Source organism: Mustela nivalis, assembly GCF_964662115.1.
Source record: "Mustela nivalis genome assembly, chromosome: 1".
In the NCBI taxonomy this organism is placed as follows: Eukaryota; Metazoa; Chordata; class Mammalia; order Carnivora; family Mustelidae; genus Mustela; species Mustela nivalis.
Genome location: NC_139020.1, coordinates 94292588 through 94317966, shown reverse-complemented (window position 1 = coordinate 94317966; position 25379 = coordinate 94292588). Strand labels below are relative to the sequence as shown.

At 42.0% G+C, this 25379-nt stretch overlaps 2 protein-coding genes across 4 annotated transcripts in view; one reads left to right on the top strand and one right to left on the bottom strand.

Annotated features, from left to right (window-relative positions):
- The window catches only part of NCEH1 (neutral cholesterol ester hydrolase 1), a 57549-nt gene that overhangs the window by 13703 nt on the left and 18467 nt on the right, over positions 1-25379 (top strand). For 2 of the 3 annotated variants that reach the window (XM_082689030.1, XM_082689031.1), the window contains exon 2: positions 24326-24554. The exons of the other annotated variant lie outside the window; for it this stretch is intronic. In XM_082689030.1, the coding sequence (XP_082545156.1) occupies positions 24326-24554 (229 nt within the window). The remainder of the gene's footprint in view (positions 1-24325; positions 24555-25379) is intronic. 3 annotated transcript variants of the gene reach the window in all.
- LOC309841283 (uncharacterized protein) lies at positions 4621-16551 on the bottom strand (the record flags this gene model as incomplete). Its single annotated transcript, XM_082684178.1, has 3 exons — positions 4621-4788; positions 9396-10218; positions 16533-16551. The coding sequence occupies 3 exons, from the start codon at positions 16549-16551 to the stop codon at positions 4782-4784; spliced, it is 849 nt and encodes a 282-aa protein (XP_082540304.1). The 3' UTR covers positions 4621-4781.

Here is a 25379-nt window from a genome sequence, read left to right as displayed (position 1 = left end):
ATCTTATTTCCTCACGTAGCAAATTCAAATTGGCAAGTTCTGTGACTTAAATGAGGATGTTTTGGATAAAAACAAGAACATTGTTATTGGTTATGTCTACAGAAGGAATCTGTTTGGCAGTGATTTTCAATTGCTCTAAAAACGTGATTTTCCGACTCCATAAAAGCCTATTTTGGGGTAGATCGTAGAACTTTAACTGCTTAAAAAGTTGGACTTTCATTTGGGTGTTGTTAATGTTCAGATGTCTGTATGCCATTCCCCTCCATCCCATCCATTTTTTGAGTCTGAAAGGATGCAAAGAAACCATCAGACAGATGTGGAAGTAAGGGCATTCCAAGAAAATAGCAGGTATACAATTCTGCAGTGGGACAGCATGGCGCCTACCGGAAGCTACTTCTATTGAGATTCTGAAAGGTGTAAGAAGTTTGAAGGAGACCTTTATGTAACTGAACCAGGGGTAGAACTAGTCCCATTCCTGTGTTAGGATCTATTTCACTGTTTTAATTATGCGAACTCTAGGTTAGATAATAGTAAAATTATGAAAACATACAACAACAGTATTATTTTTTTCAAGAATAAGTACCACTTGGTGAGATAAGCTTTAAACTACCCATTAAAAACATTGTTACAAACTGTAGAATAGCATTTAAATATTGGTGGCCAAATATGTAATTTGACTGAAAATTTATTTTGCTAGTGTTACTTGGTTTTTTGGTCTTAAACAAAGACTTTTGTAAGTCAGTCTTTCCTGTTGTGTCCCCAGTGCACTGCTTCAGAAAACTCATTCTTTGTTTAAAGTTTAAAACAAACACTGCAGTTCTTGAGATCTGTGGTGCCTTCTTTGAGACAAATCTTGTCTGCTCATCAAAGAGGTTGGGTCTAAGGTTAGAGACCTCTTGCTTTAACTACCCAGTCTAGTTTCTGTCTCATCCCTATTTCCCTCTCTTGCTAAACCCTGTTCTTCCCCTCCACAGAACATTTGTTATTGGGAATTGCCTGTTTAATTCCTAAGTAATTCGTCTCCCTAAGTAATTCTGTCTTTCTTGCCAGGGTGTTAAGCTCTGTGGGGGAGGGAGCGTGTCTGTGGGTTTCATCACCATGAACCCAACTCCTAAAAGTACCTGGCATGAAGTAAATGCATATCTGTGGGTTGAATAAATGGTGACTGATCCAAAGTCCCTGAACAGCTTTTACTGTAAAGAGGGTAGTGAAAATGTCCTGATGGGAGGTTTTCCCCGTACATCCTGCTTGTCAAATAAGGCATCAACAATAGGACCAGCAGCAAAATGTGCTCGCTGCTGTTTTTGTTTTGGGTTTTTCTTCAAAAAATTTTTTAAAAGATTCTATTTATTTATTTGACAGACAGAGATTACAAGTAGGCGGGGGGTGGGGTGGGAAGCAGGCTCCCTGCCTAGCAGAGAGCCCGATGCAGGGTGCGATCCCAGGACCCTGAGACCATGACCTGAGCCGAAGGCAGAGGCCCAACCCACTGAGCCACCCAGGTGCCCCTTTCTTCAGATTTTTTAAAAAAAATTCTAAGTAGTTAACATGCAGTGCAATGTTGGTTTCAGGAGTAGAATTTGATGATTCATAGCTTGCACCAATACCCAGTAAATATGCTTGCTTTTGCCCTGGATTCCTGTTCCTCTTCATGAAAAGCCCAAGTAGAAAAATGGTAACGAGTAAGATGCCTGCTTTTTTCAGAAAGCAAGAACTTAAAAGCCATAATGAAAGGAAACATAATCTGCACTATATTAATCCATTCACAGTTAGACTGAGCATATTACCTCCCAGGCAGTGTGCCCGTTTTAAGGCAACAAAGGTGAAGGAGGCAGTTGTTAGATTTTCACCATCTATTTCTCCAAGTATCGAAAGTAGAAGCTTGAACCAAAAACTAGAGAGGGCATAGGAAGGAGTAACTGTCTGGGGAGTGACTACGGCAGGGTGCCGCAGAGGAGGGGACATTTGCGATAGATCCTGAAGGATGATGAACATGGGTTTGGTTGTGAGAGGAAGAAGGAGAAATTCCAGTAGCAGATGGAACCCTATGGTTCAGCCTTCTGGATCCGTAAGGAAGGGATGTACTGCATGGGGCAAGACAGGCTGTGCGGGCACAGGTGTGTACAGGGAAGTAGTGTGGAGGAATTGGAGTAGGTGAAAGGTGTGTTTATGCAGTAGGTGGAGAATGTTGCTGTGAGTTGTCACAACTGCTTGAAAACCTTTTCCCATGAAAGCAAAATTCCTCGAGTGAATTAGAGGACTGAATAATTATTTTTGATATACCAGAAGAGGTATAGAATTATGCTATAGAAAATGTGGAAAATAGAAAAACTTGACCTCCGTCTCACCTTAACACAGCCTCCATTTGCTTTTTGTCGTATTTTCTTCCAGTCTCTTTTTGTGTATGTGCTGGCTATCACACTATACATAGAGTTTTACACACAAATTATTTTACTTATCATTTACCAGGAAGATTTACCATATCATTACTGCTTAGTAGTCCCCTCCCTTTGGAATGGATATATCAAAGTGCATGCGCCATATTTAAGCTATTTCCGTAGGACCAGATACTTATAGTAGTTACTTGCTATAAGCATAGTTACTAGCTACTTATAAGTATAGTTAGTTACTATAAGTATATAGTTACTATAAGTATAATTACTAGTTACTTGCTGTAAGTATAAATGTTACAGTGAACACATTTGAGTATATGATCTTTTTGTTTTTAGGGTTTTTCCTCAAGTGATTGCCCCAAATTAGAACGATCATATCAAAGGGTATAAATATTTTTACAAGTCTTATTTCTTATTTTCAAGTTATTTTTCCTGTATATGCTTAATAGCAATGTGAAAGAATGCCAGTTGTTTTATACTCTTTCCAACATGAACTGTTGGACAGTGGACCATTGAACAAAACAGGTTTGAACTGCACATTTCTTCTTATACCTGGATATTTTTTTAAGAACATACTATAAATGTATTTTTTCTTCCTTATGACTTTCTTAATCACATTTTCTTTTCTCTAGCTTACTTTATGGTAAGAATGCAGTATATAAGACCTATAACATATGAAATATGTGTTAGTCAATCATTATTGGTAAGTCTGCTGGGTAACAGTAGGCTAGTAGTAGTTAAGTCCGGGGGAGTCAAACATTACAGGCAGATTTTTGACTCTGCTGCTGGTTTGGCGCCCCAACTTCTGCATTGTTCAAAGGTCAACTACAATTGACTTTTTAAAACTTACTTGAAGAGCTTACATGGATGCCTTATTTAACTATAATTTCTTTGTAAACAGTTGACATTTTCTTCATTGCCCTGAAAAGGAAAATAACAGGGGCTTGTTAGCAGAGTGCCTGTTCCTCCAAGTATCTTCCTCTGAGCTTAATGTTCAGGTGATGCCATTGCTAGTATTCAGACTATGTCTGAAACACTTCTATGGAAATTTCCTGAGGTACACACGAACATCAATCTCATCGCTTTAGGGTCACATCTTGTTTATGAACAGTGCAGTCCTCAGCTTCATTTCACACCTTGTTATTTAGGGGGACTTTGACTTTTCTGGAAATTGAATTCAACGTCAGGGAAGGAAGATTTGTCTTCATTAAGCATATACAAAGGAATGAACCAAAGTCTCTGAAAGCAGTTTTAAAAAAATACTTTCGGGGCACTTGGGTGGCTCAGTGGGTTTAAGCCTCTGCCTTCAGCTCAGGTCATGGTCCCAGGGTCCTGGAATCGAGCCCCGCATCGGGCTCTCTGCTCGGCAGGGAGCCTGCTTTCCCCTTCTCTCTCTGTCTGCCTCTCTGCCTACTTGTGATCCCTGTCTGTCAAATAAATAAATAAAATCTTAAAAAAAAAAAAACTTTCATCAGTGGTAGCCATGTTGGATCAAACATATGAACCCCCTACTTCTTGGCAAGGGTGAAGTCATTTTCATGCTCTAGAAGTTGCTTTGGTTTTCAGTTTATGTGAGGATTGTTAGCTTCCACCCCTGCTTATCTTGTAGGGCCCTGTATGTCTAGAGCACCTTTAAGTGTTTATCACATCTGTCAGCCTCAAGGAGAAGGATCAGTGACCCTTAGCATATTACTGGGCACCTACCCTTATAACACCCGGTTATAAATAACCCACTTCCAGGCATCCTTGGAGGGTGGTGGGGAAGGAGACAGTACTTAGGCAGCCTGGACTTATTTCATACTTATACTCCATCGTATTATATTATATTCTCTTTCATATATTTCCCTTTTGGGGAAAAAAAAAAAAAGGTGGTACACCAGGTTGGCTCAGTTGATTAAGCTTCCAACTCTTGGTTTCAGCTCAGGTTGTGATCTCATGGGTTGGGGATCAAGCCCCCTTTGGGCTCTGAGCTCAGCGGGGAGTCTGTTCGAGATGCTCTCCCTCTGCGTGTATATGCTCTCTGTCTCAAGTAAATAAATTAAAAAACAACAACAACAAACTGTTTCCCTTTTGTCTTCTAACTGTAACTCAGTTTATTTTCTCCATAAAATTAATCTTTATCCCCCATTTCTTTTGTAGTCCCTTAAGAATGACTATAATTACCTCTGACAAGAAGACTACTCAAATTAGGGATAAGGAAATCTGTGTGCTTTGAAGGGAAAAGAAATTTTATTTTATTTTATTTCAGTTTTATTATTGCTTTGAAAGGAAAAGAAATTTTAAAAAGAAACAAGTACATCCATCTCTGTGTCCTCAAGAGAACCCATAAGCCCCACTCAGATCTTCCATGTCCATTGTCATTGCTCTCTAAACTGCTTCTATGCACCATCAGAATCTAAAATGCCAAATAACAAAACCCACAATCAAATATATCTAATTTTATGTCTTGGTTTTATTTATTGTTATCCAGGTTTAGAGTTAGAACACTGCCAATCGGGCATATTGTTTGTATGAGGTCTGAATTTCAGACCACCAACTTGAGAGCCACAGGCTGACCTGCAGATATATTATTTTTGGTTCACATTTGTATATTAAATATCTTTTTTTTTTGAGTTTACTTATTCATTTAAGTCATCTCTATACCCAACATGGGACTCGAGCTCACGACCCCGAGTTAAGAGTTGCATGCTCTTCCAATGAGGCCAGCCAGGCACCCCTGTATATTAAACATTTATGAAGTCATTGCCAACACCTAAACTTCAGAATATTTCACTTAACAAGCTGGTCTTCCTGCTTCTCTTGAAAGAATCAGATCATCTGGCGACAGTAGGCCAGAATTTCCCTACCACACAATCACCTAGGGAGCACAGCAGCTTTCATCCTTATTCTAGGCCTTGTTTCTCCAGGTTGCCACAAGCCTCCCATTCCCTGATGCCTTATAACTTCATTTGCCTTATTTTCCTCATGTGCATTTTCTGCTCTGGCCCCTGAAGACATGCGTTTAAGATTTCTACAATGTTTAGTGTTGCACAGAAGTTGGCTAACTGAGGCGATGCAGCACAGCCCTGTGTTCTAATTGGATGTGGTATCAAGCTGAAATAAGATCAAACCTCCACCCTTCTCACCTTCCCCCCACTGGAACACTACAGGAACATCTGTAGTCTGTCCCCAGCAAAGGGTTGGACACTAGACATGCTGAAGACCAGAAAGAACTGGATCCAGTAGAGGAGAAATAATACTTAGAATAACACTTAGAGAGTAGCCCCTGCCTGGGACTCAGAGCTGGATTGAGGCCCTGGTTCTGGCCCCCAGACAGAAGGAGTTCTCGGTAAGTCATTCAAATTCAGTTTAAGTTTTGATTTCTAAAACAGCAGGGCTGGACTAGGTAAGGTGGTACCAAACCAGTTTTAAGGGGAATTAATAGATAGGAGGACGTTAAAGAGTAAGCAAAATTCAATAAATTTCTCTTTTACGTCAGAGACTTGTCAGTGTCTTAAAAAGCAGGACTTTTTTTTTTACTTATTGGGACTGTCTATGAAAAGAATTGATATATAGTATTTCCCAAGGTTATTTAATCACAGTACCACCCAATCCTTCATTCTTCGTTCTCTGTGCAAAATTATCTCCTCAAGATGCTGTTTGATAGAACTCAGCTTGAAAGAAGGCACTTTGAGCTTTCCTTTCAGCTCTGACTTTCTAAGTATGTAAGCCAGAGATGTAAAAGAGAACTCAGGACTCAAGATCAGGTAATGGGACACAATGAAAAAGATTGCAGATCCTTGGGGTGCTTGGGTGGCTCAGTTGTTAAGTGTCTGCCTTCAGCTCAGTTTCATGGTCCCAGGGTCCTGAGATTGAGCCCCACATTGGGCTCCCTGCTCAGCAGGAAGCCTGCTTCTCCCTCTCCCACTCCCCCTGCTTGTGCTCCCTCTCTCGCTGTGTCTCTGTCAAATAATATATATATATATATATATATATATATATATATATATATTTTTTTTTTTTTTTTTTTTTTTTTTTTTTAAAGATTGCAGATTGTGAGGACTTAGAAAGATGCTGGTGAACCATGGATACTCCAGCTCTTGGTCTGGGAGGCAGGTGGAACAGTAAGGTGGGGAGGGTGGAGTTAAAGCCACAAAAATAAATCTGGAGTTAAGAATTTTGCTATGAAGGGAAAGAGAAAAGTTAGTGTCTGAAAAACTTTCTGAGGTCAGTTGGAACTTTTTTTGATAGAGATGTAGTAAAAACAAACAAACAAACATGAAACAAAACAAAACAACCTGTAGCCAGATTCGCTGACCTGGGATCTAGTTCAAACATGTCAGTAACTGGATGATTTACAGTTTGTCACTCACCTCTCTGGGCATCCATTTCCTCAATGTTCAAAGAAGACAGACTATATAGGTAGGCACTTTGATGTTTTAAAATTATACTTTTATTTGAATCTCATTTAAGTTAGTAAGGATTGAGTCCTTCAGAAGGGGATTTGGTGAGGAGAGATGTATAAGCAAAGGAAGGCTGAGATCTAGATTAGAGAGAATTAGGTCAAGAGAGGTGCATCTCAAGCTCTTGGAGGCTAATTCTTTAACAGTACTCTGTGAAACTGTGAGTTCCAACTACTGGGGTTTCTCTATAGTATTGCAATAGACTTGAAGGTATTTGGTTGGCTTCATATGTTAACATGGCTTAATTTCCGACTGAAACCACCAAGCATCTGAACTGGATTGAGTTATCATTCACTGCTTAAGAAGCTGATTTACTTGACTAGCTTTCCCAGATATATAGGTTTTTTGGTTAATAGCATGAATGATAACATGCTGTTAGTTGTTTGCATAATTGCACTATGATGAACTGTTTCCAGTTTTGTGTGTAGTCTTGTGCTATTTTCTAGATTTGATTTTCTTGGGTATTTACCAAGGTAAAATTAGTTTTAGTAATCATAAGATTATGAGACATAGTAATGTATGTCTCAGTAAATAATTTCAGATGTATGGGAAGCACCATAGTATTTCATTTTCAAGTGTTAAATGTATACTTTTAAGTGTGATTTTGGACACTCATTCATTCCACAAGTGTTTGTTGCACACATACTATATGCCAGGCCGTGTACTAAGAGCTAAGGATGAAACAGTGAACAAATGCATTATTATTTTCATTATGACCTGTGTGGATGTGTGCCTAGCTTCAAACAAAGAACTGCTACCTATGCTAACATTAACTCCCTCATTCATTTTTATCTCATGATTCTATTAATTTTAAGGTATGAAAGAATGATAAGATGATAACCTTCAGCAAAGTTTTACCAGTAGAAAAATATGTCTGGTCACCCTATTTATCTAATATACTACATAAGAGGAAGAAAATGTTTGATAATACTAAATTTTATTTATTTAAGTATTTTATTGTTTATGTCAGGCAAACGTGATAACCACTGCGCTACGGAAACTATTTGTTTACGATAATACTAAATTTTAGTAATATCACAGTGGCCGATAACCTTATACTTATGTTTCTTTATAAATTGCTGGGTCACATACAATTCAAAACCCACAAAGAAACTAATGGTCTTTAAATTAAATGTGTTCTGGGGCACCTGGGTGGCTCAGTGGGTTAAAGCCTCTGCCTTCGGCTCAGGTCATGATCCCAGAGCCCTGGGATCCAGCCCCACATCAGGCTCCCTGCTCAGCAGGGAGCCTGCTTCTTCCTTGCTCTCTGCCTGCCTCTCTGCCTACTTGTGACCTCTACCTGTCAAATAAATAAAATCTTAAAAAAAATTAATTAAATGTGTTCTTCCTGAAAATTCTTAACTGCTATGTGCCAGTTTATCCTCAAGCAAAATTTGATTATGCACCATTTTATATTTACATATGAAAATGATGAAGGCACCACTAGGGCAGGCACATTTAAACCTAGTCTACTGCTGGGCTGGAAGCTGGGGCACACTCCTGAGGATTGGTGGTTTTCCTGGCCTCAATGACAGGAGTGTCCTGATCACCACACAGGCCTCCTCTCTTCTGAAGTGTAAAGGTGATGGTCTCTGGGTTACAAAAAAAATAGCATTTTTCTTGAGTTATGCTTTATCTACACTGGGACATTTCAGGGCTAAAGGAGTTGAAAAATTAAGCTTTGAGGAAATGTTGAGTTTGGGCTCGGGTGTTCATGTGTAGTGTGATAGCACAATGAAAGGGTTTCAAAATGAAATTCTTCACTTCATACCTACTTGACAACTTTTATAAGCCCCAGTTTTTTTTTTTTTAAGATTTTATTTATTTATTTATTTATTTGAGAAAGAGAGCAATAGAGCACAGTGGAGGGGAGGGGGAGAAGAAGAAGCAGAACCACAGAGCAGGGACCCCCATGTGGGGACCGTGCCAGCCTGACCCCAGGACCCAAGGACCAGGACCCAAGCAGAAGGCAGACCTAACCTACTGAGCCATCCAGGTGCCGCTTATAAGCCCCAGTTTTCAATCCTCATAGAAGAGATCAAGAAAAACCGTCTTAAGTTTTAACTCCTCTTCTCCACCACCTTTGGATAGATTGTGTTGAAAATGAAAATCGAATTTGAAACTAAAGGGCTGGCCAAGATCTGATTGCTTTCAGTTAATATTATTTAGCAATGTCAGAATAGGTTGACATTGTTATTTTGCTATTATATTTAGTGTTTATATCACATCATTATATTGTTTATTTTTACATATTTTAAAATATTTTAGTTTCTTTTTTATGTATAGATTTTTTCCATTTTCATTCTCCTTTTTAAAATTTCTGTCCCCTCTTATTTCTCTGACTCTCGAGACACTGCAGAGTGGGGATCTTCCTCATTAGACTGAACCTCATCTTCGTCCTCTTCCTCTTCCTGCTCCCACTTGGTCAGGTCCTCGGCCTTTAAAAGCCACCCCTTCCCTCCATCCTCGGTGAGCTCATGGATTTTGACAAGTAGGATCTTAGCGATGTTATGGTACCTCTTTACCAGAGACTGCAATTCTCAGGACATTTGGCCTCTACCTGATCACGCCGCTCCTGCAGCTGAGGGCAAGGACTGGGCCTTTCCCAGAGCGAGGCGGGCTCTCACTTAAGGCATTCTGAGGCTTTGGTGCGCTCTCTCCCCGGCCCCGGGCTGCTCTGCCAAGTGCCCAGCGCGCCGTCAGTCTCCACTCGTCGCTCCGCCTGCGCGCCTGCCCGCCTGCCCTCCGTGGCCGCCTGGCGGGGCTCCAGAGCTCCCAGCTTCCTGGGTCGGCCTTGCTGGAGGGCAGGCCTGGAAGGTGAAGGGAGGCGCTGGCCGCCCGCTCTGGGGTAAGGGCAGGCCCCCGGCGGGGAGGGGCCGGCGGGTGCGGAGGGAGGAGCTGGGTGCGGCCGGCCGGTGACTCAGCGCCAGCACCAAACCCGCCGCTGCGAGAGAGGCCGGGAAGGTGACGCCTCCCCTGTCCTTTGTTCCCTGTCCCCTGTGTCCCGCAGCGTTCCGGCGACCTGACGCCCTCACCGCAGCGCTTCCACCCCGCGCCGCTCCTGCACGCCCGCCTCGGGGCCTGTGCACGCACGCCCGCGGCCACAACCGGGTTTCTGCTCCCAGAGTCCGCGGAGGGGGCACAGACCCAGACCAAACCTCGCGCCGAGAACCGAGAGGGGCGGCAGCGGAGACGCGTCCAAGCCACGTCCGCACACGCAGCCTGGCAGAGCGGAACAGTTCTCTGCGGAGCCGGGGCTGCTGGGGGCTGGGGGACTTCACAGAGGAGGTGTCCGCAAGGATAAATAGGAATCCAGGGAAGGGGCCGTTCAATCCGGAGGGAGGCCCGCAGTGCCTTCAGACCTTCTGCGGCGCAGGCCTTCGCTTAGCTACATGGTCCCAAACTGTTCACCCATTACCGTCGCCAACAAAATCAGTAACAAGAGCTGTCTAGGGGCATCTGGCTAGAGGAGCACCTGGCTAAAGAGGCACTGAGCTGGCTCAGTCCGTAGAGCACGTGACTCTTGATTCCAGGGTTGTGGGTTCAAGCCCCTCTTCTGATGCAGAGCTGGTATGAGAAAGAAACAAAATTTGTTTAATGAAATGCTGTTTTACACTTTGAAGTAGACCAATATTTCTCGGTTTAAAGTGGGAAAAAAACCGCCTGGAGAGATTCCTAAGTCCCACCCTCAGAGATACTAATTTAATAGGTAGAGTTGGGGCCTAAGAATTTGCATTCAGGTCCTGCTCCTCTGTGGACCATCCTTTGAATAGCCTTGGATTAGACAATTTGTATGATTGCTTAACAAAGAGATATGAGATAAAACTAGTTCTTAATAACCTCTTAAAAACAGGTGGATTTTTAAAATCAATGATTTGCTAATCTATCAGTGAGCCAGGCTCCTTTTGTGTCTTCTTTTAGAAGCTCTGTCCTTTAGTGGAGCCATACTTTGGGTTTTGTCCTGGGAATAGGATAGGGCGGGGAGGGAGAACAGATGTTCTTAAAAAGTATCCTAAAGACCAGAGGCAAAATCATCAAATGAAGGCTATTTCAGCACATTAAAATATGGTGCCACTCCTATTCTTCCTAGGGCTGTAGAACAGTAGTCCCTCCCAACTTTCCAATAAGCCTTGTTCTTCTGTACCTTTGTGTGTTACCATATTATTCCACAGTATGGAATATCCTTCTCCCCCTTTTCTCCTGCCAAATGATTATTTGTTCTTAGAGACACGGCTTGAATGTCACCAATGCTGTGGACACATTGCAGTCTCCTGGGCAGAAATTATTATTTCTTTCTCTGTGTATGTATCCCTGGTACTTACCACAGTATCACATTGTATATATCCACCTTATACAGTGTCAGCCTCTTAAGGATGGAACCTATGCTTGTATTTCCCCTTATCTCCCTACTAGTCTTGGTGTCTGATGTATAATAAACATTCAAATGTTTGTTGAACAAGTGAGTGAAAAGCACATCCATACCCTTTTCCTTGTAGTGGGATATCTAACATGTAAAATCACCTCAGGAACAGAATACAGTTATCTGGTGTATAGATACTTTTATTTAAGCTTAATATTTTAGGGGCATCTGGGTGGCTCAGTTGGTTAAGCATCTGCCTTCAGTTCAGGTCATGATCCCAGAGTCCTGCATTGGGCTGAGTCTGCGTCTAACCTCTGCCCCTTCTCTCATCCTCCCTTCGTGCCCCCCCCCTCTCTCCTTCTCTCTCCCCAAAACAAATAAAATCTTTTCAAAAATAAACAATATTTTAGATATTAAACACATTGGATTTGCTTTTTGTAATTGTGGATCTTGATTAAATGTTTATAAGGAGTAAATTTTTTCTGTTTCCTGAGCAGCCTCTCCTGGGGCAGAGATAAACACCTCCATCCTGTCCCAATGGCCTGTGCCTTCCTCGTTGAGCCTCTGGGAATGATGGGCCAAGGAATGACTGAGCTACATTAACTTGAAACTGCTGGCTATAGAAATAACAGTTGCTGTAAATCTTTTGTATTAATTTTCTTAGACATCATTTAAGTTGGCAAACAGGTCCTGCTAACCAGCCTAGCAGACCTGCGGGCAAATATACCTCTAGCAGAGTGGAATTTGAGATACATTTCATGACCTACTTCCCTTCCCCACCCTGATTTTAAACCTTTCACTCTTAGGTATTCAAAACCTGTGTGATGAGAGAGGTTTGGCTTTAAATAATGGTATGGTTAGTGATTTTCATCTGAGCTCTATTATCGTTGAGCATGATGGGTCAGTCATTTGGGCTTTTGGGTTCCAGTACTTGCTTTATCACTTTGAGCTTTATGATCCTGGGCAAGGCATTTAACTTCTTTAAGCCACAAATGAGCATAAAATATGAGTAATACCTGCTCTTCCTATTTTACAGGTCCTTTCGAGATTCAAACTGGTGAAAGTTCAAGTGGTCATAAACTGTAAAGCATTGCACAAAAGAGTATTGTGATTTTTATTATTTATTACATGTTTTATATAGTATGCATTAATTTATTATAATCACATTCTGCATAGACACAAATGGAAGTATTTAATCTTAATTTATTATAATCATTATCTGAAGCTCGCCCTTCAGACATCTGTAGATATCCATAAAAATCATTTGCTTTGTATCTTTTGGATTTATATGCCATTTAGGAAACAGTTTTCAAAGGTCACATCTAATTTGCTGCTTCCCGCACTTTACCTAAAGCAGAAGATTACCCCAACTTGTGGCTTATCCTGCGTAACTAACACACTTGTGAAGTCAGGCCGAAGGCATGAGTGGGCCAGCTCTAAACTGTCATATAGCAGAAGGGAGTTTGGGAGGTTTTGCTGTGAAGTCTCATTCGTTTGTGCTGCCTTTAGTCAGCTGCTGTTTGGAACACTCAAATGGAAACAAATGCTTCTTGTCCTGGCCGTCAAAGGAGGCTTTTAGCAGCTCGAGGAGCCTCATGAAGGATATTTATTTATGACCAGCTGTACATGGGGCACTGGCAAAAAATTTTGATCCCCAAGACTCAGACCTTGTCTGCCCCAAAGGAGCCCACAATTAGTTACTGCTATTATAGATAACAGAAATGCGAATAAAAAAGAACCCAAAGTAATTTTTTAAAGTCTCACTTCAACAGTCATGGGTGTGTGTATGGAGAAGAGTGAGATAGGAACAGGCCCAAGGAAGAGGTGTTCCCAGAGAGAGAAATGCACTGGTGAGGAAGAGCTAGAGGAAAGGGGATGTGGGGGTGTGCCTCTTCAGCCTGAGTGGTCAGGGCCAGACTGTGCTAGAGCAGCTGATCCTGGGTGAGTCATGTATCCTATCCTTTCCAGGCCCGAGTTTCCCTTTGTGTGATAGGGGAGACTAAATGTTCATTCCAGATATAAAATCTTCCAGTTTCCTGATGCAGGTTCAAAACTATATTGACTTGAATGTCAGTTGAGGGTGGCAGTTAAGGGTTCTGGAACTGGTATGTTTGGTTCAAATCCAGCCCCCCACTTCTTGCCTGTGTGACCTTGGGTGATTCCCTGGACTGCAATGGGTCTGAGACTCCCCCAACACTGGGAACAGTGGCAGAGAGCAGATGTCAGTACATGTGAGCCATTGTTCACCTTGATGCACCCTGACAAGATGTAGGAAGCTTTTGGAGCTAGGCAAGCGCATTGGCAATGTAGAACTATTTGTCTTCTGGGTCATAGTGAAAAATAAACAAAAAGTTTTAGCAACTGGAAAGAGACATGCTCCCCCAGATTGTATTGCAACCGTGGGAATGCAAGAACAAAGTGGAGGTTTTAGGGTGGAAGGTGTTAAGGTTAAGGAAGGTTAAGGTGTCAGATCCCGCAGTTCTAGGTTACCTTGCTAACTGAATGGCAGTTAGCTGAGATCCTCCTCAGGTGTGCTTTGTGGCTTCTAATGAAATCCTTAGATAGGAGGCTAAACCAATTTGAAATTTTGTAATAGAGCAATCTCATCAGAGAATCCTACTGTTACATAATTATATTTGCGTTTTCCAGGTTGGCAAAATAATTCTCTCCAGTTCTTTGCTGTATGGAGAGGTGCCCCTGTGCCCCAAACTGAACTCTTTTGGTCCATGCCTACTCTCAGAGTGTGAGATGAAAGATTTTTTTTAAAATAAAAATAATACTGAGTGAAAAAAATAAGAGAGGAAGGACAGGTATAAAAAGGGTCCCTAAGCAGATGGGGATCTCCCAAATGCCTGAGCGAGGCGAGGCTTCTGCCAATTCAGGACCTCGGGAGAGAGGGGACAAACAGTAAGTAATGTGGACTTATTCCTCATGTGCAAGTTTTCACCTCTATTATCTCATAACTGGGGCCCAGGAAGCTTGCCCAGGTCATGTAGTTAATAAATGGTAGAACTGGGACCTGTCTCACTGCAAAGTCTGTGCTCTTTCTTCTCAGTCATTTTTCCTTAACCCTTTCTGCCCTTGTTCAAAGAATTTCAAGGCAGGAATAATGAAACTGATTCTTCAGAGCCTTTTCTTCTGAGGAAGCCTTGAAGATGGGGTTTATGTCAGTTAGAGAGTTCTGCTACTTTGAAGTCTTTCTATATCGCTCAGTTTAGGAACATGTAGCTGGTGATTTTGCCTGGCTCTTCAAGCTGATGTAGCAAGACTACACTCTATGACAGGCTAAAATGCTATGAAGTCCTGACATAAGCAAATAAAAAGAAGCAACATTATGAGCACTTAATAAATTCTGAGCTTTATGATAGGTTTCCTTTAAGAAGCACTATAAAGTTGATATGATCTCTCCGATTTCATAGGCAAAGAAACTGAGGCAGACAGAGGTTTGGTGAATTGCTCAGAATCACCCAACTAAAACATATCAGAAACAGTATTGAACCTCGGCCAACTGACCTCATAGTACACATCATTAAACACTGCTATGCTGTGAATGAGTAGGGGAAGGGGAGGGGTGAAGTAGAGGCAGTGGAGTGCTGTCCGTGGGATGGGGGGGCTAGGAAGTGGGGAAACCCTGATTTATAGCAATTGTTGATTTCTATTATGTAAATATTCCCAACACGGCCAGTTTCAAGCTACTGACCTGATGTCAGCTGACTTGTAGATTAAGAACTGGTTACAGCACATCACTGAAGGGCATTGCCTAAGAGACTAGCTAATAAAGAGAAAAATAAACTTAGGCAAGTTATGCCTGAATACGCTTGATTCTAGTGAACTGGAAAGTGTGAGGGGTGAGGAGGTGAGAAATGAGGTTGGCACGTAGAGTGGGATCAGAGCATGCCACGTTCAGATTTTTCTCTGTAGGAACTTAGACGTCAGTGGACATTTTTTTAACCGCCAGGTAATGATTGGCTTTTCAAGGTTAGCACTCTAACAGCAGTATGCAGCAGGTAATAGAAAAGGAGCTCTCTAGAATTCAAGTTAGTAGGCAAATACAGGAAATAATGAGCATCTAATCAAGTCAGCAGTGTGAGTTGGGGTAAAGACTGGAAGTGGAACAAGGCTCAGAAAACGTTGGCAGGTGGAATTGATGTGAATTGATGATTGGATATCACATGAGAGAAGAGAGAAGCGGAAGAAATTATGAAGGTGCCTAGCTTGAAAGCTAGATTTATGGTTAGATTATTAATTGAGAGTTTAATGGGGTTGCTGAGTCAGAGGTGGAGAAGAAGAGTAGAACATGTTAATTTTGATGAGCTTATAGGCCAGATCCTGGAGATGGTTGGAAATGTATATCTGGAGCTTAAGAATGGTAGATCAGGGACTGAGATAACAATTTAGAAGTCTTTAGCATATGGATAGACGTCAGAGCCTTTAATTTAATAATCTGCTGGTAAGCACTTCCCATCTGCTGGACATTGAGCCATAATAGTACATTGACTTGCTTAAGGAAAGCAGGAGTTGTAAAGCTGAATATAATAAAAATGCAGCCTTGGGGAACACTGTCACGTAAAGGGCCAGTGGATAGGAGAGGAAGAAACAATCAATAAAAGAGCCCCTTCACCCTTCAAGGAGTTAATATTAGTGTGGCAAAAGAGGTAAGATATTGGAGAAGTTAAAGGAGGAGAGAGTTTTAAGGAAGAGCAAATTATTGTTAAATACCCACAGAGAAGCCAAGTAGATCATTGGTGTGGGCAGTGGGGGTCGTGGGGTCATTGGTGAACCTAATAAGGCTTTTATCAGAGGTATGGGGCTGGGAGCCAAGTTGTAATGAGTTGCCTTGCAAGAGAGCAAGCAGTCTTTGAAAAGGCGCTGTCTTCTTTAGGATAAAGATAGAACTGGTCTCAACAAAAGTCAGCTTCTAGAGGTTCATCCAGCTTTCAACTTCTAGAGGTTCATCGCAGCTTCCTTCCCTGCCTACAGCAAGCTCACCTTCCATGGCCTCTCTGAGGACCCACCCTTCCATCTCTTTCCCAGATCCTTTTTTCTTCCTCCAGGGTCTCAATTCACTTGTCTTTTTTTTTTCCCCCCTCCTGTGTAACTTTTCTCTCCCCTGTTCACAGCCTTTTTCCCTACATCCAGGCTCAAGTCTCTCTCATCTACAGCAAAACAAAACAGGTTTTCTTCACTCGCCCTCAGCTTATTACACTATAGCTTTCCTAATCTCTGCAGGGAAAGTACTCCTTCACCTTCACTCTGTTTCTGTCCTTCTACTCCCTTTGCAAACCATTACAGTCTGTCTGGCTGCCAGTCCCATCTCTGTAACTAAACTGGCCTTACTAGGTTCACCAATACCCATGTTCACTGCCAATACCCATGACCTACTTGGCCTCTCGGTAGGCATTTAACAACTCGCTCTTTCTTGAAACTCTCTCCCCCCTCGACTTCTCCAGTCTCTTGATTCTCTTGCTACGCTAATAATGAATTCTTCCTCTTTCTTGAGGGGAGGCAGGGGAGAGTGATCTTTTAAAGATCGGTTCTTTCTCTTCTGCCTACTGTCTGCTTGAAGTGATGATGAGGTTTCAGTTTTTATTTTATTCAACTTTACAATTTCTGCTTTCCCTAAGCAAATGGACTTTCCCTCTCTCGTGGGATTTACTACGTAGCCTAAAGCTTTCCAGAAACAGTGCTCAGACAGTCCTGTCCTTTTATCAGAGTTGGGTTGATATGCAGATCCAGCCGTCAGCAGGTGAAGGAATTATTTTTATCCTTGTAATCTGGGTGGGAATAAGAAAGAAGACTTCGATGCCTTTCCACCCTGTTAGAGGAAAGTGTTGTAAATATCTGTGAAGCGAAGTGTGGGTGGTGGGCAGAAGACTGCAGTGTGGAACAGCTGCCCCACAACCACAAATATCAGCGCGGAACTTGCAAATGGTGGTTCTCAGCCCAGATTTGGCATACAGACGTGTTTTTTTTTTTTTTTTTTTGTCTGAAACTTAAAAATAATAATAATCTGAATCAAAGCATTAAAATCAGAGGATTTTCCTTAGAAGTTAAAGTCTCAGAGAAAGTGCAAAGAACTGTGAAAGCTTGAGGAGAGATGGAAATTTGGGGAAAGGGAGGGAATCAGACAACATTTAAATTCTTGACCACTGAAGTTCTCAGTCCATCTTTTACCCACCCTTGCATTCTTATAGCATGTAGCAGAGTCTTTACATAGAGTAGGTGCCTAATTAATACTGTTGAATTTTAGTTGTCTGACTTTTTAAAAATTTAATTTAATTTAATTTTATTTATTTGACAGAGAGAGATCACAAGTAGGCAGAGAGGCAGGCAGAGAGGCAGGCAGAGAGAGAGAGAGGAGGAAGCAGGCTCCCCGCTGAGCAGAGAGCCCGATGCGGGACTCGATCCCAGGACCCTGAGATCATGACCTGAGCCGAAGGCAGCGCTTAACCCACTGAGCCACCCAGGCGCCCAGTTGTCTGACCTTTTGAAGTTTCGTGCTGCAGACGTTGTGGGTTTTTGTAGAAAAAAATTTCTGCATTAGTGAATCACATGTGATCTCTACAGTGGGCTTAAGTGTGAGTCTATAATTTATGTGGCAATAAAAAAATCTGCACTTAAAATATACTCAAACTTTACAGTATTTGAAAAATATGATCATAATTTTCATGCAGATATTCCATGATTTTTTTTTTTTCCTGTAATAGGAGGGAAATAGACCAGAATCCAGATAGGAGAATTTAAAACCTGTTTGAAGGCAGGGGCGCCTGGGTGACTCATTCGGTAAGCGTCTGCCTCTGGCTCAGGTCCAGATCCCAGGGTCCTGGAATCAAGCCCTGCACTGAGCCCCTGATCAGCTTCCCTGCTCCTCCCTTTTACACTCCCCGCATGAGCAGAGGGAGGGGCAGAGGGAGAGTGAGAAGCAGAATCCGTGCTAAGCAGGGAGCCCAATGACATGGGGCTCAGTCCCAGGACCCCCAGATCATGACCTGAGCTGATACTTAACAAACTGAGCCAAGCGAGCACCCTCAAATGAACTTTTTACAGGTAATTCTTTTCCTTCTGTTTAACCCATACTAATTTCAGAACTTGGTAATTAGCATGGTCCTAAAAACAAATGTACATGAGAAAAATGATAGTCTCATCTTCCCTAGAAATACTGGACTGTCTGTCCCTGGGCTCACATTTCTTTCTGCAATGATCTCCTGGATCAGGGGTATTTTAATAATAATAATAACAACCACCACCACCACCACCAACAACAACTCATATAAGGTTTAGTATATGCCAGGTGCTATGCTAGGCATTTTTACCTTCTTTAAGCTTCACAACAATCTTTTGAAGTAGTTGGTATTATTATTTCTATTTTATAGATGAGAAATCAAGACACTCAGAGGTTTACTATTTGCCCAAGATCCTACCCCTGGTAAGTCAGGGAGCCGGGCTTTTCACTTAGGCACCCTAGGGCTGGAAGTCTGTGCTGTTGACGTTGGCACTCTTTGTGACTCTTAGGTCAAGCCTTTTATTTCCACCCTCCCCTCTGCCTTCACTTCCCTTATGTGCATGATCTCCCCGTGGGTCTCTGAATTACACCACTTGCCCGGCACTTTTACATCTTGGTTTCCAGCCCTTTTCTTTGCTTCCCATCCTTCATCTTCCGTTAAGCCACAATTTAGGCTAGAAGCCGTACTGAATTTCATCCCAGGAAGAACAAGCAGAAGTAATCAGCCACAGCAACTTCTTTCAAGATATGTCTCCAAAGGCAAAGGAAACAAAAGCAAAAATGAACTTTGGGGACTTCATCAAGATCAAAGCTTCTGCACAGCAAAGGGAACAGTCAACAAAACAAAGAGGCAACCTACGGAATGGGAGAAGATATTTGCAAGTGACAATAAAGACAAAAGGCTGATATCCAGGATCTATAAAGAACTTCTTAATCTCAACACATACAAAACAGATAATCATGTCAAAAACTGGGCAAAAGACATGAACAGACACTTCTCCAATGAAGACATACAAATGGCTATCAGACACATGAAAAAATGTTCATCATCACTAGCCATCAGGGAGATTCAAATTAAAACCACATTGAGATACCATCTTACACCAGTTAGAATGGCCAAAATTAGCAAGACAGGAAAAAAACATGTGTTGGAGAGGATGTGAAGAAAGGGGAACCCTCTTACACTGTTGGTGGGAATGCAAGTTGGTGCAGCCAGTTTGGAGAACTGTGTGGAGATTCCTTAAGAAATTAAAAATAGAACTTCCCTATGACCCTGCAATTGCACTCCTGGCTACTTACCCCAAAGATACAGATGTAGTGAAAAGAAGGGCCATCTGTACCCCCAATGTTTATAGCAGCAATGGCCACGGTCGCCAAACTGTGGAAAGAGCCAAGATGCCCTTCAACGGACGAATGGATAAGGAAGATGTGGTCCATATACACTATAGAGTATTATGCCTCCATCAGAAAGGATGAATACCCAACTTCTGTATCAACATGGATGGGACTGGAAGAGATTATGCTGAGTGAAATAAATCAAGCAGAGAGAGTCAATTATCATATGGTTTCACCTATTTGTGGAGCATAACAAATAACACAGAGGACATAGGGAGATGGAGAGGAGAAGGAAGTTGAGGGAAATTGGGGTGGGGGAGACAAACCATGAGAGACTGTGGACTATGAAAAACAATCTGAGGGTTCTGGAGGGGCGGGGGGTGGGAGATTGGGGGAACCAGGTAGTGGATATTATGGAGGGCATGTATTGCATGGAGCACTGGGTATGGTGCATAAACAATGAATTCTGTTACACTGAAAAGAAATTAAAAACAAAAAAAAAACAAAAAAGGAGAATTAATTCCTTCCTTCTCTGGGCTCCTGCAGCCTTTTGTCTATCTCCCTGACTGCTTGTGTTACTTAGTTCACAGACATGAGCTATTCATTTGCAGCCCTTGTGTCTCGTCTGCTCTGGAGAGTGTCTCTTTCTCTCCCATCAGCCTCCCTGACTTCCTAATTTACATGTTGAGTGAGTTAACAGAAAACAACCCCATGCACAAACATAACAACTAACATGTATATTGATTAAACAACTAGTAGGGCTTCTGCTTTGCTTCCCTTGATTGTTGTTTGTCCTTCCATCTTTGGCCATCATGCCTGGGTAGGGAGCCAGTGGCTCACCTTTTTTGTTGTGTCTGGTTCTACCGTGGTGTAGTGGGTACCCTCATCCCTCCCATGTCCTCAGGTAGAATTTCTCCCCTAGATCCTGGAATGGTTATGGGGGCAAGTTTTAAGACCTATATCACTGCCCTAGGGTACTTCAACTGGTCAATTCTCAACCTATGAGACTCCAAAAACTTGGCCTGCTTCTCTGTGCTACTGGAGTTTTCCAGCTACTTCTAAAGAGATTTTGGGAAACTTTCTCAACTCAAGAATGTTTTGGGGGGTGGATCTGAATCCCACTCTACAAACTCAAAGATGCAAGAAATAAAACGTCATTTTGAGTCTACCTTTTTTTTAAAAAAAAATTATTTATTTTACAGAGAGAGAAAGAGAAAGAGAGAGAGAGAGAGAGAGAGATCACAAGTAGGCAGAGAGGTAGGCAGAGAGAGGAGGAATCAGGCTCCCTGCCGAGCAGAGAGCCCCATGTGGGGCTCGATCCCAGGACCCTGAGACCAGGACCCGAGCAGAAGGCAGAGGCCTAACCCACTGAGCCACCCAGGTGCCCCTGAGTCTACCTTTTTAAGGTAGAACTTCATGCCTATAAATTTAGGTATTCCCCCTAAGTGCTATTTACTTTTAGGTTTCAGAGGGTCTTACAAAATGTTGAGGCATAATGAATGGGGAGGCCATCTGGGTACCCATCCTTGGCTCACATCATTGTTCCATGCAGACTTTGGTGTTTGAGTCCTGTGCATTGCCCTGGAGTATCCTTTGTTCTAATTTATAAGAACCCTCAGGTTCATTAGTGCTCTCCTCTATCCTCATTGGACCCTTGAGAGCATATAGTGGACCATGGCTAACAGAAAGGTGTTCTCAAGTGCATCTCCAAGACACTCATGCAGCCCTTCCTTGCCACTTTTATCCCTTTATTGGAGTATGGAATCGTTCAGCTGCTCCTGCACTAATGGAAGCCCAAGGAACACTCTGAGGCCATTTGAGGCACCATTGTCTTAAATATATCTTGCAGCCACTCTTCCCTAGGGTCTGGCCTCCTTCTGAGGTTCTGTCTGGGCATGGGGCATATATCCACTGCTCTCAGATTCCTCAGATTATCTGGGGGCTGCTGTGTCTCAGGGATCTCTTCCAATATCAATCCACACATTCCTCATTTCATCTCCACCCTTTGTCCTCCCCTCTCCCACTTCCTAGTCTGGAGAATGATCTTCAGGTCTAGAAGACTTCTTACTCATCATGTGATCTTCTAAATCAATGCCTGTTTTTTAATTCTCCCAAGGATATAGGCTTTGAAAATTAAAATTATAAAGTCACTCCCACTTCTTTGCTATTTGTTCTCATACCTTTCCCTGAAGTAACAACTACAGAAAGATTCGGAAGGGAGGGGAGCAGTGAGAAGAGCTAATATTGGGGAGAAGAGAAAAAATACTGGAGAAAAAAGTTAGATAATATTTACAATTTTATCATGCCACATGATATCACATGCACATGCGAGAGTCATCCCATACTGAATAGGTCTACCCTACCCTAGCCCTGTAGGTGCTCGGACAGTGAGACGTGTTATTAACAATAGTAATAGTAAGAGTAGTTGGTGACAGATTACTGTTGGAGTGTCTCTGTTTTCAAATTTTGAAATAATCTTGGCATTCTCTGGAAGGTAACTATTTTTCATTCTCTGATTTATCAGTGCAATTCCAAACATGAGCCCGACTTTATTTTAGCATCTGTCTGACCCTATCTTACTCCTATTTGCTTACTGTCTTTCCCATTTAAACTGTCCCTTCTTGAGTCAACCCTTCTGCTCCTTGCCGCCCCCTCCACCACCCCGCAGCATTGTGAGCAATGCCGGTAGTTGTTCAGAACTTCCGTTAGTGCGAATGATGGTAAGCTGACACGGGGGAGGTATTTTGGGAAAAGCATAGACAAACAGAGTCGAGGCTTCATGCACTCAGAGCATGTGCAGTGCATAAAGGAAACCTGAGGTAGACCCTGTGTAAAATGAACAATCTTCTCTAATCTGGCTTGTAAAGACAATTCACCTGTTTTACAGCTTTCCTGTAGTCGAAGAAACTCACATATACTTTGTCTTAAGTATTCAGAAGTCTTCATTTAACTTAAAAAAAAAAAAAAAAGTCCAGAAAGTAACACAGCCAAGCCTGGGATTGCTTTGAAAACATTCATTATTTCATGCCTATCAAGTTTCTTGTTCTGTGAGAAATGGAATGGACCCTGTGTGTTCTTGGTTAATTGATAACGATATTGACAAGGATTTGTGTGTAAACTCTAGAAATGAATGCTTAATGAATGCAGTGATTCTTAGCTATGTCCTGGCAGAAATTAATATTCCCCAAGAAAGCTGACATTTTACCATGAAACTCAAATGATGATTGCCTTTTCCCGATTCGCCAAAAACCTTAATTTAATAGTTCGAAGTCTACGTGTGTGTGAATTTATTTCATAGCACACACATTTATTCATAGCAAGCACACTATTAGTTTTAACTTTTTCAGTAAATTTGGGCAATTGATGGATATAGAAATTGAATTATTTTATTAATGTTTATTTGCTGCTTATATTGCCAAAAACAAATATTAATGAAATTTCTGGAGTAGCTTTTCATGGTTAAATTAATTGCCTGTTGTTTCTGTTATTCATGAACATGGCCAATATAAATGCAGTGTTTTCCTAGTCTTTTCATGGCTGGGCATACATATACAATAATAATATCTTATATGGGACACTGGGGTAAGGTGCTCTCATGAGCTTGGCTCCCCAGGGATGAGGGGATCAGAATTACAGCACATCAGTGTGCCGCAGGCCCTTACTGGGAAGCTGTATTATGCTGTATCAAAGACTTTTTATAGTCCTGATTTCTGCTACTAGTAACATTGTTTCCTTGACCTTATGATGGCATTCCCTATTTCACTAATCATCAGTGTTCTGTTTCATATTTTCCAGAAGGGCACTGTTACTCTCTACCCTAGGTTGGAGAGCCACTAGGAGATACGGTATCTAAATTCATGCCCCTGTGCCAGGAAAGTTTCCAGTCATTCTTTAAGACTTGTGAGCCTCTCTGTTGGACTAGTTCCTGGCTACCTGATGGGTTCCAGTTCTCTGGATTTGAAACATGGCCATTAAGCCTTACAGGGAGGTCAGTTTTATAAGTATTTGCAACAGGAGGACCTTGTATAAGATGTGGAAAGAGGGGAGTACACTCTATAGGGTCTTTGCTGGGTAGGTGACTTGGGTCTCTTCTCTCTTTGTTCCTTCTCCAACTAGATAACTTCCTGCAGTCAGTTAATGCAGAGCTCAGTGCCCTTGGGTTCAAAGAGGAAGTGATGTCAGAGTGTTTATTCCTTGCGCATTTCTGTAAAGCTCCTGGTAATGTCTGAGGTGTTCTGCTTCTCAACACTGGGGCCAGAGTTTCCTGTGCTCCTGGCCTCTCATACACTCATTTCTTTCCTCACTCTCGAAACAACAGACATGCTGTAGTTAAGTCATGCTTGTAGTTAGAGTAAATATGAAACTTCCATATCTTTTATTTGCATCTAAAGAAAGTATTCTTCCTGTATTCTTAGTGTGTTATTAGAACTGTGATGTGCTGATTGAGAGGGGGAAATAAAGGACTAAAACCTAAAATTAACAAGTCCCACAATTACCACTTAGCCAGCTCAATGCTCATGTTTGTTTAATTTCTAAGTCTTCTTGATAAAATGGGAATGATGGGACCTGTCCAATGTCCCTCTCCAAGCTGATCCAAAAAATACAATCTCCTGTAGGAAAATACTTTGCAAACGCTTTGCAAACAAATCCAATTTGTTATTGAATTGAAAGTGGCCAGTGAATCCTAAAGAGAATTAGCAGATGCTTGTAATAATTTAGACACCAGGAGTTGGTGAGGGTATGACAAAGCTGACTCGTGTTCTCCCTCTGTGTTCCTTCCCTCACCCTGCAGAGCAACCTGATACACTCCCTGGGCCTGAGCCATCACCTGCTTGCACTGAATTTTATCATCATTTCTTTTGGCAAGAAAAGCGCGTGGTCATCGGCTCAGGTGAAGGTGACCGACACTGACTTTGACGGGGTGGAAGTCAGAGTGTTTGAGGGCTCCCCGAAGCCAGAAGAGCCTTTGAAACGCAGCATTATCTACATCCATGGAGGAGGCTGGGCTTTGGCCAGTGCAAGTATGTCCTAGTCACCTCCGGGGCTCTGGGGACTGTGGTTGGCCCTGGGAGATATGTGCGATTGAGCTTGACTTCCTTGTTGGGTAAGGAGAGGAGGACCGTTTGATTTGGTTCCCTTGAATAGTCTCAGTTACTGCTATTATCCCAGCAGAATTATTCACAGGGTCTCCTTTTCACACTTGAAAATGTTCTGTCTTGGATGATTAACTGTATGATTTCCCTACGTAAAACTTTTGCCCATTTGTTTATTGCTTGTTAATTTGGGCAGACTCTTTTGAAAATAGGTCCTGTGACCTGAATCATAGGCTAACTTAAGTGAATTGCTGACAGAAGCTTTTGGCACCAAAACAAGTCAAAGTTTCACTGGGACAGAATATGAGGAAATGATCTGCAGCTCTTTTGCTGACTTGTGTTTTGAAGATAATTTTCTATGAAGTAGGACCAGTATTTCAGAATATCCATGTTAACTCATCCACATTTTACCTTCTTAGGAAACCAAAGATGAAAATATAAAAGGTGCATTAAAAGGAAACAATGTTGCAAAATTCAAGAATGTTCTTTTTGGTGTTTGATCCTTTCATGAGCAGAACACATTGAAAATGGCAGGCAGCCAAGTGGAACAGCCTAGCAGAAAGCATACCAAGGAGGTAGTAAGGGCCTGTAATTATCACGGAGCTACTTTCTCATCTTCAGCCCAAAGCTACCGGCATCCCCTATGATTTCTGTTTTTTGTTTTTGGGGTTTTTTAAAGTTTTATTCATTTGAGTATACTTCATGGGGGCTCGAACTCATGAACTGAGATCAGAAGTCACATGCTCTTACAAC